This window comes from Acanthochromis polyacanthus, chromosome 18 (assembly GCF_021347895.1).
Source record: "Acanthochromis polyacanthus isolate Apoly-LR-REF ecotype Palm Island chromosome 18, KAUST_Apoly_ChrSc, whole genome shotgun sequence".
Taxonomy (NCBI): Eukaryota; Metazoa; Chordata; class Actinopteri; family Pomacentridae; genus Acanthochromis; species Acanthochromis polyacanthus.
The window spans coordinates 16,262,556-16,278,830 of record NC_067130.1 but is presented as its reverse complement, the minus strand read 5'-3'; the positions used below and the strand labels follow the sequence as shown (position 1 = coordinate 16,278,830).

General features: G+C 40.1%; 1 protein-coding gene across 9 annotated transcripts in view; it reads left to right on the top strand.

The window, feature by feature from the left end:
• The window catches only part of fcho2 (FCH and mu domain containing endocytic adaptor 2), a 46,591-nt gene that overhangs the window by 18,421 nt on the left and 11,895 nt on the right, over positions 1–16,275 (top strand). For 4 of the 9 annotated variants that reach the window (XM_051938228.1, XM_051938227.1, XM_051938225.1 and 1 more), the window contains exons 8-19: positions 4,512–4,608; positions 7,883–7,927; positions 8,091–8,160; positions 8,279–8,303; positions 8,554–8,610; positions 9,394–9,453; positions 9,654–9,827; positions 12,138–12,162; positions 12,755–12,799; positions 13,550–13,589; positions 13,797–13,876; positions 15,208–15,297. In XM_051938228.1, the coding sequence (XP_051794188.1) occupies positions 4,512–4,608; positions 7,883–7,927; positions 8,091–8,160; positions 8,279–8,303; positions 8,554–8,610; positions 9,394–9,453; positions 9,654–9,827; positions 12,138–12,162; positions 12,755–12,799; positions 13,550–13,589; positions 13,797–13,876; positions 15,208–15,297 (808 nt within the window). The remainder of the gene's footprint in view (positions 1–4,511; positions 4,609–7,882; positions 7,928–8,090; positions 8,161–8,278; positions 8,304–8,553; positions 8,611–9,393; positions 9,454–9,653; positions 9,828–12,137; positions 12,163–12,754; positions 12,800–13,549; positions 13,590–13,796; positions 13,877–15,207; positions 15,298–16,275) is intronic. The other 5 variants (XM_051938229.1, XM_051938234.1, XM_051938231.1 and 2 more) reach the window with 3 other exon arrangements.

Here is a 16,275-nt window from a genome sequence, read left to right as displayed (position 1 = left end):
AAGCATAATTTAGAGCTGTATTAATCAGCATTTAATGTTAACCAGAGATTTCTTCTAATTTATTTATTGTGCAATCATCCTTACCAGTGCCACGCAGAACAACTAAAGAATAATTACAGTCTGCTGCCCTGTTTTTATTCATCTGTAGCTGCTCTGTACTGATTTTACTGCTGTAGTTCCCTTTTTTCCTGTAGAGGGCGACGCAGCTCCATCAAGGGACTCTCAGTCCAGCCTGCAGCTCGTGCAGCAAGTTGGAAAAAATAGAGAGCGACAGGCTACCGCAGGTTATTCAGCCCCACAGTTCCTGCTTCTGAGCAGGGGATGGACAGTGCTGCTGCCTGTTGCTGAGCCAAATTAAAACACTGCCTGAAGACAGGTGGTCAGTCTCTCCAAACCTGAAAGCCTCCAGCAGGTTAAGAAACTGGGATTTGGTGTTACCTGATTGCAAAGGACACTGGGAATGGCATTATCTCATTAGATGTGAGGCAGAAGGGAAAGAGCAGAGGGAAAGAGACTGGGACCAGTTTTTACTCAGCAAGACCGCTGAGTCACTGAGCCACAGGCATTCATGCTGACAAGCAAACACACAGGCCAAGTCATATATTTGCATATACATGTATTTAAAATATAAATGATGTGTAAGTTGGACACACACTGAAGACATACATCCCTTATGCTGTGTCGTTGGGAATCATCTTTTTGACATTTATGCTACCTTTAATTGCGGCATCTACTTTCTTAGTGAAGGAAACTGAATATTAACTTTGAATGCAGGGTTATTGTTAATGAATTCTGCCTGAACATATGTATGCACTATAAATAATAATAATACATTTTATTTGTATAGCACTTTTTAGAACACTCAAAGACACTGTACATGCAAACAATAAAAATAGAGGAACATCATAAAACAAGTCATAAAATATATCATAAAAATAAGTTTGCATACTATAAACTGGTATTAGCTATGCATACAGGAGCAAAATGAAGAATATCATTGGTCTTGGTAACATTGGGGAAAAATGAAAGCGAACAGAATGTACGCTTCTAAGATTTTCAGTGGTTGAATGCGGCGCATGTACTGAGAAAGTGCAGGAAAGACGATGGTAAACAAACGCACTGCAATCATTTAGAGGTCATGGTGCTTCTATCACCTGCATTCACTCTGACATTGCAGTGTGCACTGCCTCAAAACTGATACACTTTCTCCCTTACAGAGTCTAAATGTCTTTTTTGTAGTATATAGTGCATTGCTGTTGTACCTTTTTCATATAATGTACAACGTATCGAAATAGTAAACATCTAATATGTCAGATGTATTAAATTATTCCTGCTGGTAGTGACTCTCTGTTATGGAAGATCAGACACTAAGTCTTTTTCAAGACAAACATTTTGATTTGTTATAGCAGGAAACACACAGTTAAAGCACATTCCATTAAAATATGTCTTTTAAACAATAGTTTTAATGTTATCAGTTTCACCTGTGCTTTTCTTTCCATAACCTGTTCCGTAAAAGAGGTTGACACAACTAAGCTCATCGACCACAACATTAAAACCACCTGCCTAATGATTTATAGCTCCCCCTTGTGCTGCCAAAACACCTCTGGTATGATCATGGAACCTCTCCGCAGTGGATCCTTTGGGTCCAGTGGGTTGAGGGGTGGGGCCGACATGGCTCAAAGTCTTTCCCGTCGTTCCAGTGGATGTTCAGTTGGATTGGAATCTGTGGTTCGGAGGCTGAACACCTTGGCGTCTTTGTCGTGTTCCTTAAACCATTTCTGAGCAGTTTTTCCAGTTTGGTTGGGTGTACATGTCAAAATAACATACCTATGAATGCCAGGACCCAAAGTCTCCCAGCAAAACATTCTGTTGTAGCATTGCATGTTGTATCTGAAATATATGCTTTGGTTCCTCTTTTTTAGCCACACACCTGTTTATTGCAAAAAATTATGATGAGGAATCAAATTCTTGCAAAACTAAGTTATATAATATTGTTGCTACAATTACTACCACCAGGGACCTGTGTAAAGACTGCAACTGCAGTGCTCAGACTTACCTGATCATCGTCAAACACTGCTGAAAATGTTCTCTGATTGGAAGGTGGTGAGTGATCTTTAGTTGCGCTACTACTGGACCATGTCTGCAAACAGGCAAACACATCTGGGATGAGATAGTTGGAATCTCTGAGTACACGAACAGGAACGGTTTCAGTACAAATTTCTCAGATGCTGTTTACACTCCCAAAAGAGTTAGGAGTGATTTTGATGGTTACACAACAGCAACAACAAACAAAGGCTGCTGTTGTTTTATCTGCAGATCCCGCATTAGTAGAGTGCCGTGTTGAAATGCTGTCAGTCCAGAGACATTAAAGCAAAGACGAGTGATTGGATCCCAGCCGTGCAAGTATCTTTGGCAAAGCTGGAGCCAGTGTCAGCTCAATGGGCATGAAAGATAAGCGGGTTAGAGTGAGAGGATGAGAGGGGAAAGTGAGCAGTGTAAAGAAAGGAGAATACCTTATAAAGGTATGTTAAGTCCATATTTGAGTGGAGGGAAGTGCAGAGTGCTGTTCGCTCAGCTTTAAACTCACATAAGGGCAGGTGTGTCTGTCAATGTGCTGTGTTTGTTTTTGTAAGTGAGCATTTGTGTGTGAGCGAGGATACCTTCAAGGCAGATGCATGTTTCAAACATGTGGCTGAAAGTCTCAGTGGGATGAGGTGTGTTTTTTTGTGTATTTGTGGTGTGTATGCGAGTGAGTGAGTGTGTGTGTGTGTGTGTATGTGAGATGAGCAAGGCAAGCAGGTTGACGACATTAGTGGCCTCCATCATGGCAGCAGCACCTGACAGATTGCGTGTGCTGCACTGAGCATACTTCCTCACCGCGGCAACCTCCCTGCCGCCCCCCCTCACCCACATCACTCTCCCCCACCAAACATCCTCTCCTGCCAGGGCACAGAAGGCTAATGCACTCCACCTCGCCACAGGGGCCCGGGGGGCAGACACATATGTGTGTGTATGCGTGTTTGTTTGATAACGCAGCCACTCTGCGCTTACAGTATCACGCACATCTAAATGGTCTGTTGAGAGGGCACAGTCGGCCGCTGTTCTTCATCTTCATGCCTATACATCGCGTTCACTTCCCCCTCACTAAACACACAAGCACACATGCACATCCAAAACAAACAAGCTCACAAACACTATCCTTCCTCTGATATTGCCCAAAGGGTATCAGCAGTACACGGTGCCAGCAGCAAGAATACAATCTGACACAGTAGAAAGACAGTAAAATACAATATGTCTTCACATGGCAATTAAACTCAATATTGTAAATGTTATAGATGCCAACTAAAGCCATGCAGGTCATGTGACAGGAAAAGCCAACAGCAACAAACTCTCCCCCCTTCTGTATTTGAAAAACTAGTTGCACCCCTCAAAATGTGTAAAATATCTGTTATGTTATAACCTGAAGTATGGAAATCTAAAAGCAAGTACTTAACAATAAGTAACTGTATCAAACTGTATGCAGAGAGAGGAAAAAATAACCATTTTAGTGTATGAAAAAGTTAATATACTGGCATTTACAGTGAAAGCTAAGGCAAGCGGTAAAGTGCAACAACAGTTGCTGATGAAATAGCAACATTTTGAACACAGTATACTGATTTGTAAGTTTTTTCCATCTGAAAAGATTTCACTTTGTGTAGATTTTTAATCACAGTATATGTTGTATGTGCATATAATGATATTTTTTATGTAAGTAACAGACAGTATAGAATGGTTATTACCTCAGGATGGAGAAATGCTAGTCTGAGGCTAAATTTTGAAGTAAATGAATACTTTTCATTCTTCTGTCACTGTCATAGAAAACCACAGTGCAGCATTTATTAAATGTTGTTCCGTCTTTGCTTGTGACTTTCGGCTACAGAACTTGGTTATGCATTTCATCTCTGTTGGTTTAACACCTTTGTCATGCCAGAGTACTGTCAGTCTTTACTTTTATCGTCAGCAGAGACACTAGTAAATGGATCCAAAATAAACTTTTTCATAGATTGATTGAAGTGAATGTTACTAATGAATATAGCCAGAGTCTTTTGTGGCTTAGAATGGGTCTTTTAGGGGGTGACAATGACAAGCATGATCTGTCTATATTTGTGACACTTATATGGCAGAAATCTGTTTTCCTTATTTCCATCCATTTGATAAACAAACATGTCCGCTTTACCCAACTGGTTATACACACAGAATTGTTTTTTTATTCTTAATTCTTCTGAGTTTGTGTTGGTGCTTTTCCTTTGACTAAAACTTCTTTGGGGATTGCAGAAAAAAAACCCTCTATTTAGGAAAAAGTCCTCAAATCAGTCATCAGTGTAAATTCTTAACCACAACAGTAAATCAACCACATTCACTAACAGATGTGGATCTGAGATTACATTTAGAAAATGAACTTGTTTTTCCATGTGCTAAGTGTCTGAGTTTAAAGTGAAGTTCCAAGTGATTTATTGTTTTGCGTTTTGTAGGTCCACAATGAATTTGTGAGGAACATTGAGAACACATCGGTGGAGGGCTTAGTTCAGAAACTGGCTGAGAGCAAAGGAACGGGCAAGGAGAGACCGGGTAAGCTGAAATGTTTTATTGTGATAATTCCTGTTTGCCAGTGTCTGTGTTGTGTGTTAATAAATTGTGTCCCGGGGTAGGGGCCTTTTCCCTGATCCTGCCTTGTGGGGAGGGGAGGGGTGTATGGAGAGGGGCAATTAGAAGTAGGAGAGGGCCATCAGAGTCAATCATAGTAATCTGCTGTAAAGGTAGGCAGGCTTGGCATTCCAGTAAGCATGTGACACACGGGGCTTTGCTGTGCTCGCAGACTAAGCAGGCATAACCAACTTTTTCAGGAGGTCAGAGCTCAACAATGACTCTTGTGTAAACTTTGCCATGCCACAATAATCAAGGGAATACTCCTCATACTCCTTTGGCTCTACCCCCCCACCCCCACCCCCCACCCCTCTCTCTCTTGCACACAAATCCACACACCCACAGCTCATTTATTTCTGCTTTTCTTGTAGCTCTGAAGCTTCACATGTTTTGCTGTCGACTATTTTACCGGTATTAACCTGTACAATCTGATGCATGTGAACAGTTTAAAACTCTGTTGTAAATATGACTTCACTAGTCCCTGTACTTGTACTATATTACGTCAGGTCACAGGCACAAATGGTTCACCTCTGCTGTGTTTGTGTGTACACAAACGGTGACCTCGGTGTCCACATGCTGCGTCCAAGGAGTGGTGGCCTTCATTTGTTTGGACAGCAGAATTAATTGAGGCTAAAAAAACGGTCAGAAAATTCCTCTTGTATCAAGCTGTTCATTAGGGATTGCGCAGCAGCCCCGGCCCTGTCAGAAAAATAACCTGTCTGTCCCCTGATGAAATAGCTGAACGGATGGCCGGTCCAGGGCCTTTAGAGAGAGAGAGGTTGAATAAACTTTCTATTGCGGAAACAATCCCAAAGTGACACGCTGCGAGGCAGGGGGGTTCGGAGTGTTCAACGATATCCAGCTGAGCTGTCAACTGGCGGTGGGCCAGACACGCAAACCTCCTCCGCCCCTCTCCCACTCCCAGTGCCATGTGAAGCATATGCAATTTAAAAAACCATTCTCCGCTCATGCGTGACTGCATGCTTCCCTCACAGAGAGTAGAAAGAAAGGAAACATCTTCCCCTGTATAAACAAAGTCGTCTGTCTGTTTAGGAGATGTTTAAACAGTTCCTAATGTCTGTCCAGATTTAGGTAATATTCATGTGTCTGGTGTTTAGACTTTTTTTGCAGTTGGTGTGCATAAATATTGTCAGATGCAATCGCAGGATGCTAGCGGCAGAAAGTTCCTGCTCTGCCTGGGTCTTGCGTAGATTCCTGCAGCATTTGTTAAACATCCCAGAGCTCCAATAAAGACTGCAGTGTGTAATTTTCCAGTAATTTCCCCCCTTTCTGGGACCTTTTTGACTACTTTTGTTTGACAACATCTCCAACTGATGCGTTAATGAAGGATGATCTCATAGGAGTCAATGATTCTGAGTTTCCTCTTCAGGAAAAGATACAACTAGTTTTACCTGTTTTTTTGTGACTGAGTGGTGAATGATGAAATTGTGGTGTCTGTGTGTGTGTCTCTCGCACTTCCTACAGTGAGAGAAAGTTCTTGAATGAGCATGACAATTTTGTTTTGATTGGCATGAAACTCTCTTGCAAAAACACGACAGTCGTTCGTGCTGCCGTTGTGAATTTGCCAGCGGTGAAGAGGCCTGATATTGCACACTAGAGTAGATCGGTCATTGGTGTACTTTATCCACTTCACTTGGCGTGATGCATGCCTCTCGTGACTCGCCGCTTCCCTGCGCTTCACTCAGCATTGCGCACGCCAAACAATGCATCAATTCTGCTCGCGACTGGCGTCCTCTGGGGAGACTGCATTGGACCACTGCTACTGTATACATTTTGAGTTAAAATATCATTAGCTTTGTTGTTTTCAGGTCAAGGCATGTTAGTGTATCGGAAATATCGCCAGAGGGTCCTGCACCATCTCCCTCTCTCTCTTTCTGTCCCTCTCTGCCTCTCTCCTTCTCGCTCTCTCTCTCCTACTAATCTTGCAAGCTGTTTAGCGTTCTAGTTATATACAGTATTTCTGTGTTTATCTGGTCTGGTAACACATGGCATCTCTTTCAAGTCATGCCTTTTAAGATGAAATAGCTGTAGTCACATAAGTGCAGCATCAATAATACTGGAGCGTAGAAAAATAAAACACACTGTGGCGTTTATTTAAATTCATAATTAAACATATGGATTAATGGTTTTACACAAACAGAAATGCTTTCAGTTAGTTTAATTATATAGGTGGGGCGTGAGTCTTTCTAATACACGGTGACTCCACACACGCACACAGACATGAACAGCCCGATCTCCTGGATTGCCTGATTGACACATGCACACATTGCATGCCTTGCTTCTGGTTCTCCTGCAGCTTTTAGTGTGTGTGTGTGTGTGTGTGTGTGTGTGTGTGGGTGTGTGTGGGTGTGCGCACTTGTGTACGTTTGCCCACCGACCCTTTGAAAAGTCTCAATAAATGCTTCTGGAGGGACACTTGAAGCGTGACACTCGAAGTGCAGGGCCTTGGAGGTAAATGTGCATAATTGATGAGCATTAAATTAAGTGTAAGCTTTGTTGTTTTTCGCTGTTTTCTCATCATATGAAGGGTGTTCTTTGTGCATCAGCGTGTCCATGAGCTTTGTTTGTTTTTTTGATGTTTTTTTTCTGGCATATTTTGTGCATGTCAGAAGGAAAGGGCACTTCCTAAGCCTGGGCGATTTGTCCATGTGGCTTTAAACACTTCATTGCATGTAATCTTGGACTTGTTTGTCTTATTGTAATGGGGTTAGTAACTTTGCGTGTCCCGTGTGGGCAGGTTTAGTTTGAGCTTAGTTTAGTCTTCATACCTGCTGTTTGCTGTAAATACTAAGGGTCCTGTGTAGATAAAAAAATATATATATGATTGTGGTGTTTCTAGTTTAAGGGCTTTATTTGTGTCTCTGTGTGAAGATGTTGTGGTGCAGAATAGTGCTTTATGTCACCAGGAGGAACTGTCACGTCTCTGTGAGGGCCACCAGACACACAGTTGACTCTGCTATTGACCCTGTCTGCCCTCTGGGACCAGCCTAGCCCTGTTTGTATATACACTCTGTATAGCACGCCAGGCTGCATGTGTGTGTTTGCCAAACTGTGTTTGTGCCGTGTGTATGTGTGTGTGATTATTGCGTGATACACAGTCAAAGCATTCACAGCAGAGGGTCATTGACCCTTTCTGTGCCAAATGAACCTAAATGATTTTTTTTTTTGGTCTCATTAGGACCTGTCGAGTTTGAGGAGTGCAATGCAGCTATTGCCACTGAAGGTAAGTTAGGCAAAATTATAGATTTACAAGAAAGGTTTTAACACTTTAAACAGCACATCATTACTTTTAACCAGCAAGTCTAAGATATGATTAAGACCAGATTTAGTATTTTTTATTTTATTTAATTTTTTTGTCTCTGGTTAAAATACTTGTTTTGTTTAAGGTGCCAAACCCAGAAAGAGAAAACCATTTGGCATTCCGGGTCGTAGGAAAGACAAGGACACAGACTCCACGTGAGTGAATATTTGTGTCTTTGTTTTACATCACAGTTTGTGCAACCTAATTCTGTTTTTCCTCTGGTAAAAACTTGAAGACTTTTTCAATCACCACGTGGCTGTTTTTTCCTTCCAGGGAGTCTACAGAAGTTGAAGCTGCTGTAAGTACGATCTTCACCAAAACAAACAGTGACTGTCTCCTTTCAGTTACTACCTTTTTGTGTGTGTTTTATGTCAGCTTGGTATGCTATTTGGATTTCAAACAGCAGGAGGTGGAAAAGATCCTTGTTCATTTTATTCTGCCATGTATTTTACTGCTTGAACATGTGACCGCCTCCATTCCCTCGTGTTTGTTTTGTAAATTTGCTCATTCATTCATTCATTCATTCATTTCTCTGTCTGCGCCTTTAGAACACTGCCAATGGCGCTCCCCCTGGATACTATGGCTCCATAGACATCCAGAATGCGGTAAGTAAGCTAATAACCCCCGCCCCTCCAGCACTCTCACATGCACACACACACAAACACACAAACAAAGCAAATATTTATACCCAGACTTTTTTGTAGATTTTTGTACATTTGGCAAATATACAGTATCTCATTGAAAACGCATACATTTGAGTAAAATAAATGGGAAGCATTTTTTTTTTTTTTTTTTTACATTTTTAGCAAAACTGAAGTACGATTACAAATATTTTCTCAGTCCCGTACTTGTATTCATGTATCCTCTCCTGTGGCATTTGTGAGAATTTTATGTAAAAATATAAGTAATAAAAATGAAAGCTTTTGCCATTAAGGTTTTCTTTAAGATGTTTGTTGTGTAGTTGTGAATCAGTCGAATATTTTGCGTGGACAAATTGTAGGATCAATTTTCAGTGCTCTTTCGTTATGATGAAATACTGTAATTATATGATAACCCCTGTGTTTCAAGTTATATTTCAGTGTACATATTTACATTTAAATATGTATTTACAATTGCAGTTTGAAAGCTTTCCTGTCGAAATTTAGCAGAAGGTGCAAGACTAATTAAACCAAAGCATACATAAAATTATTTCATCAGTTTCTTGTCTGAAATGTCCTAAGAATACAGTCTGAAAATGAAAAGAAAACATATTTTAGCACAAAATCTGTAAAAATGGTGAAAAACTATCTAATTTAGCTGCTGTGTATTGGTTTACAAAGGCTGGATTTTAACTTTGTGTTAATTTAATGTTGATTTAAATTCTTTTTTTTTCTGCTTGTGTTTTGTAGAATGTTCCTCAAGTTGATGCAGAGGGCTTCTGTATCAGACCAGAAGTAAATGAAAATGATATCCTTTTCATTTGTCTTGATGCTGTTCACACTCCATGACTCTGTCCAGCTTTAAAGACACAAAGGATTTATCACCGTTTGCTTTTCTGTTCACACCCATCTGATCCATACTCCAAGGCCAGGTCTGAATAAAACTCCTCAGATGATCTCTCTCTCTTTCTGCTCTGTGCTCGTTGTCTCCTTAACTTTTCTAATCACATGCCAAAGAGAATTCCTTCTATTCGTCCAGCGACTCAGACGATGAGGATGAACCCAGGAAGTTCCACGTGCAGATCAAGCCCGTGCAGCCAAACAACGGCACGCATCAGAACCGAGCCACCATCGACGAGCTTAAGGCCTCCATCGGAAACATCATCCTGTCTCCTTCGACCTCGGTATGGCTGCATGACATGCTGAACGCACAGCAAATAATACAAATCCCAAAGACAAACCTGTTGCTGCCTTGTACTGCTGCAGCAGAAGTCTGCTCTGCCTCTGTAACACTAGAGGGCAACAGGAGTATGTCATACCCCTGTTAGGGTAGGTAGCAACGCCATTTAGACAAAGACATTCGTCATTAGTTGCTCTTTCTTGAAGCTTTTTTTATTTACATTGGGAAGCAATATGCTCTGTCTAATTTATTTTATATGCCACATTGGTTTCTGATGCTTTAAGGTTCCTGTTTGCTCACATTTCATGTTTTGTTTTTACTCAGAATTCAGTTTCATGTCAAACAACCTTGGGGTCACTTTTTTTCTTGTTTTTTTTAACCGAAAAAAACAACAACTAAGAACTCAGAAACAGTTTCTGAATTAAGTATGTGATGTTGTTGGCCTTTACTGCAAACTCACACATGCACTCAGCTCTACTTTCAGGCACTTTAGGGAATGTTTTGCAGCAGCTACACACACACACGCACACAGAGCCAGTCCGATCCGTGACCTCAGTCATGGAGCCCTTCATTCAGCTCCTTGTCCCTCACCATCACTCAATCTCTGAATCACTCTCTGCTGCTCTATGAAAATAGCCGCTGTCATTAAAATTTAAAACCACTACTGCTTGTGTGCAAACATGCGCCGTGTGTGCACTGAACTGTTGTTGTTGTTAATGTTGTTGTGGAGCGGCCGAGGGGGCATGCTCAGTGTCGCGAAGGGGATCTAGTGGGTTTCACCCGCCTCACTCCCCGACTGCACATTAAACGAATGTCACGCCAGCGCTGGCTCTCTCCTTCAGCCTCTCCCTTCCTCTGCTTTCACCACTGTTCCTCCTCACTATTTGTGTTGTACCTCACTCTTTTTTTTTTTCCTCATTTCTTTGTTTGCTTTCACTCTTTGGATTTTATTGGAGCCCACTTGCTGTAGACAGGACTGTTTTGTGGTTATTTATGAATACTTTATGGGGTTAGTTGCCTAGATTTTACAAATGTTTTCCTTTTTCCAACCCAGGAATTAACGATAAAGATAAGTTACAAGTTTATAGAGGATTTTTTTTACTCTTTTTAATGTAACAAGACTTAGGGAGATGTTTTCTTTAAGATCTTTGACTTTGTTCGTTGCATTTTGGTTTTGGTTGTTGTGGGGACTCAAACCCACAATTACTTTCTCATCCTCAAAGTACAAAAACGAAAAACTTGACCTGATTTGCATTTAAATAACAGCATAGTAATTGAATTACTTTTGCCTTTGTTTTTGTCTGTTGGGATTTGCTTTATGCTTCTGTTGCCTATTTGATAGTTTTAAAATAAAGTTAAAACATACGTCGAAGGTGATGACGAACGTTGCATCATCTGGTGTGAATTATTGGGAGATGCTCTTTTTTTTTTTCCTCAGTGCTCATTTTTCTGTCTTTTTCATTTCTCCTCCTGTTTGGTTCCCCCTCCGCGGTGTTCCCTTTATTGAAACAGCAATGGAAGTCGTGTGTGTGTGTGTGTGGCCAGCAAGAGCCGTAATTGAACCCATTTGCCGCTTAGCGCCTGTGGGACTAAACCCTGGCCTCACAGCTCTACGGTGGTTAAACGCTTTTGCTGTGTTCCTTAAACCCATTTTGTTTCCTTTTCTCCCCTCCTCCCTTGACAACTCCCTTCACCTTTTTTTCTTGTAAGAAATAAGTTCTTTATTGAAACCGATGTTCTTAGTTTTCTACTGGTTCGGCGGCCCTCGAGAGTGTATCTTGCATATCTTATGTTGCGCTGCAGGCAGATTTATGCCCGGGGAAAAAAGGCTCTGTGAAGGAAGCTGGTGAAGTGTTGGGGGCACGCTGTCTGTCGTCCCTGACTGATCGTTGTATGGCCTTAGATACACAGTTTTGCGCCACGGAATTTTTCACCCTAGGTTTAAAGTCTGGTATGTGTGAGTCGAGAGTAGTCCTGTGATTTACCGTCTTTAACACTAAAGTGGAAAATTCCCTCTGCCTTTGGGAATAATTAATAATATAGATTTCAACACTTTAAAGTATTTTATATGTTTTTGAAATTCTATATATTTTCACACAAGTATAAAAGTATAAGTTTGAGCTTCCACGAGTTGTGCAATTCCTCAGAGAGGATCAATGACCCATAAAATAGTGCATTTAACGTCTCCTGTGTAGAAAATGATCACTTCTGTCTTGTCAGTCTTAGGACTTTGGTTTGAAAAGTAAACAAAGTTCTGGCAAGTAAGAGTCGCCGTATGCATCTTTGATTAATTAATGTCCGTTTTTGCTTTCAGGGACAGATGCGGAGGAACCAGTCCAGTGAGTATTATTTCCGACCTCTCTGTATCTGTGTGTTGCTGGATCACTGTGAAGAGGGGAGGGGGTCAACTGTGCAACTTCTCAACCCCGTTTTTCTTGGCTCAAGTTGTTTTTAAAGAGGTTGTCTTTAAAAAGGAAAATCCAGAAACGTAGCCAAAACTAACATATCCCGAGAAAAAGTAAATATCTGTTCCTTTCTATAAATGTGAGCTTGAGGGATATTTCCCTCCAGTGGTACAAATAAGATGAATTGCTTAATTAGCTGTTTACGTTTTGACATGTCAGAAATGATCTTTTCCCCTCTGCAAACTGGCACAGTTTTAAGTTTTATTGCGTTTGTATTTTCCCTAAGTGCTCGTGAAAAAGTACCATGCTCCATGAGGTCTTAATGCATGTTTGAAAAACCATAAAAGGACTGACCATTAATCCAGAACTTGTTTTTCTTCTTGGCAAAACCTGCTTTCATATGCAATGTTTGTATGAAGCTAACTGATAATTATATTCGTTTGAAGCAGCTGAACCGCTGATAGAGTTGAGATCAAATTGCAAAAGGGTATCAGCATTAAAAGATGTATACTCTACATACACTTAGGGTTCACAGGAGTATCTTCATTAAGCTCTAAGGCTAAGGGTTCTGGTAAGTATGTTTTCACTACAATAGGTAGCTTATAACCCTGCCGTTCCCTCCACTTAAAATCTAAAATATCTGCCACAGCCCTCATATCTGTCCCCTTTTTACACAGCTTTTTTAGCCAGCTGACGCCAGCTAACATCACTGACATGCCACTTTCAGTATCTTATTTTGAAGGATTCACTTACATGTATGGTTGTAAATTACGGTCCTCCTAATGTTCTTACTTTTGGTGCTTCAGTGCTGCTTCAGGTTGCTTATATGGATCTTTGCAATGGATAGTAACACTTCAGACAGGGGTATGAAATAACTAAACAATTCCTTCTCGTTGCAAAATCACTCCATCCCCTGTTTTAAAGTGCTACCACCATATTAAAAACACGGGAGAACCCTGTGTGTTAACCCGTTTGCAGTATATGGGTAAGATGTTCTGGTTTTAAGCCAGAAATAATACAACAAACATTTGTATCTAACCTAAATTTACTGCAAATGCGTTTCTATAACTTTCACTGGCAGATGGTTGTTTTCACTGGTTCAGGCAAAACCTCAGTTTATGTTTCTGGTTTAAGGTGTGACGTACTTAAAATGTAACTTTTTCCAAATGTCTTTGAACACTCGAAATTAAAAGCCTTGTGTTGGGTTTTTTATTTTTCTTATTTCATTAAATTTTTTACTCGCTGTGAATGTGTTTTTGCTGTCATCACTCCATGAAGGTCTGTAGCTCTGAATTGTCTGTTTGTTTTTCTCTCACTGTAGGCGATGAACTAGCAAAAACCAGAGTGCCAACGTCATATGAGTGAGTAGCACAGTACAACATCTACACTTTCTTTGTAACTCGTGTCTGCTCAGTGCCAAACAGTTCATGAGTGACATCACTGTCTGTACGCCACGATGAATTTAAAATCATTTCTCATGTGTTCATGTTTTAGTCTGAATCAAATGTTGCTGATTTTTGGTTGAAATGTTCTAAAGTTTGATTTTCTCCCTCTCACAACTCTGGCAGACTGACGAACAATGACCTTCTGTCTCTGGACCCGTTCAGCCCGACAGTCGGATCCGCCTCCTCTGTGACATCGTCAACAGGTAATATTCAAGTTCAGATTTATCTTTATCTTTGCATTAAAGCACTGGAAATCAAATGGAAAACCTTAAGATTTGCATTACCTGCATTTGCAATTGTAACAGCACTTCACGTGTTAAAACAAACTCACTTTATTTGGCCAATCAAGGTAGCCAACAGTAATTTAAATTAACCCTAATTTCATTCTACAAATGCCAAGAGTTGTTTCTTACAAATCCAACATCCTTAAGTAATCTTCTCAAATACACCCAATTGCTAATTGAGAAAAAACATGAATGGTATCAAAAATTAGGGTTAGGCTTTAATGCAAACCTGAATGATTCTAACTTTAAAGTGCAGCAACATTGTAAGTGTTCTGGTTTGTACTCATTTATTTAGTTAAGCCAGTAATGAAGGAATTTTCACACTTTCTTTTTCTTGTTCCCATCTCACTGTGCACTAGAATGTAGCCTGCCTTCACTTCTTTTTTTTCTCTCAAGCTTCTCAATTGGAAACCTCTCCTCTCAGGGTAGTCCCAGATGTAAGAATTGACCCTTGAAGTCAACAGAGCATTCAGCTTTTTCTTTCCCAGTTGTCTTTTTGTTCTTTCAATCATGATCCCATTGTTTGCATTGTTCACAATCTACTGTGTAGACTTGTTCATGCATAAATACTATTTGTGTATTTATTTTTTTTTGTAGTTATTTACTACATATGCAGTCTTCTTGTAAACTCTACAGCTGTACCTCTCAAAAAGGCATCTGTGTGCAGATGTATATAACATGCGCAGTGGGTTTCTCATGGCTTTGCATGCACAACACCACTGTTTAAACAGAGTGACATTAGCACTGACCCATTGCCTAGGTTAAACATAATCCACAGTTAATTGGCACCTAGTTGAGGTCAGCGGGTCAGCTATAAAGCTCATTGGCACGTATGTTGTCAAACAGTGTCTTGTTACTGTCAAAGGTCTTGGCTTAAAAGTCAAAAGAGCATCAAGAAGTGCCCTGATTAGGATATGGTGATGGGAATTAAGTCCCCGCTTCCAGCCTGTTAAATCTCTCTGTGTACAGTGCAGCAGTATTAGCAGCTCCACAAGCACACATGACACATTAAACAAGTCTAATCTAAGAGGCATTAACCAGATTACGATGCATTTCATTCTGTTTGTTGTACATTACACATTGTATTTATCTGTTTATTTTGTGTTTACTAGTTTTATTGTACATTTTCATCAGTTTTGTACATTTTTGAGCTTCTTCTGTTTTCTTTGTCTTCTTACGATGTCACTTTTTGAGTTTAAATGACTTGATGTATTGTGGGTTTCATTTTTTTTTTTACCTGTTCTTGTCAGACCTTGCCTCTGTCTTCTTTTCAATCCCTCCATCTCCATCTTTTCTGATGAATGACTCTGACTCAGACGTCTTTCTGCCAGAGGCATCAGGTAAAATGTCTGTGCCCCTTTCGACAGACAGTAATTTCAATCCAGAGTTTTTTTTTTTCCAAGAATGTGAGAAATTAACCGCTGTTTTGCATGATGCATATGTTGATTTATTTATTTTTTTGTCTTCAGGTACAGAATGTTTTTTTTTCCTTCAGATGTGTGTTTTCTACTTAAATTATCTGGTTGGCACCTTATTGAAAATGTACCGGCAGTAATATCAACTGCAACAAAGAATATCAGCAAGAACAAACATATAGAACAAAAGTAAAAATAAAACACTGAAAACGAAATTAGAATGAACCTCAATGACAATCATCAGACCATCCATGAAACCAGCTCTGTAAGAGGGACTGGTAAGTTGCTGAGCTCATTGGGAGCCTAGTGATTTAGGAATTTATTAGTAAGATTAACATCAGCAAGTTAAGTAAGTTGATCACAGTTTTCTGAGAATACGACAGTGGTTACATCATCACCTTTTTTATGACCAAGATGTTACACGACAACTTCACTGTTAAAAGTTAAAAGATCACCGAATACATGGACGTCATGAAGCATGTTGACGATAATCCTGGATCAGTTATCTTTTTTTGTCATTTTGTCATGTGTAACAACATGTGCAATAAAAACACATCACAAAGGACTGCCTTATATGCAGTGAATAAATAAAATCTTTTCATGTATAAGCGCCATGCGTTCACACCATTTAGCCAATCACATGAAGCCCCAGCTGACCATCAGCTACCCTCAGACTAATTTGAGTCAATTTGGTCACAACTGCAAGGTAAGCTAGCATGATGGCCGAGGAGGAAAAGAAGAAAATATCATGTGATATCCTAAACCTTGTCTTTTTTCTTTTAACCTCTGGAAGTTCACCACTTTATACCATTTCAAGCTATTCATTGGACTTGAGCTACTTTAATTTCAATAAAAAACTACAAGAATGGGGGTGTTCTAAAACTTTTGACCAGTAGTGTATTT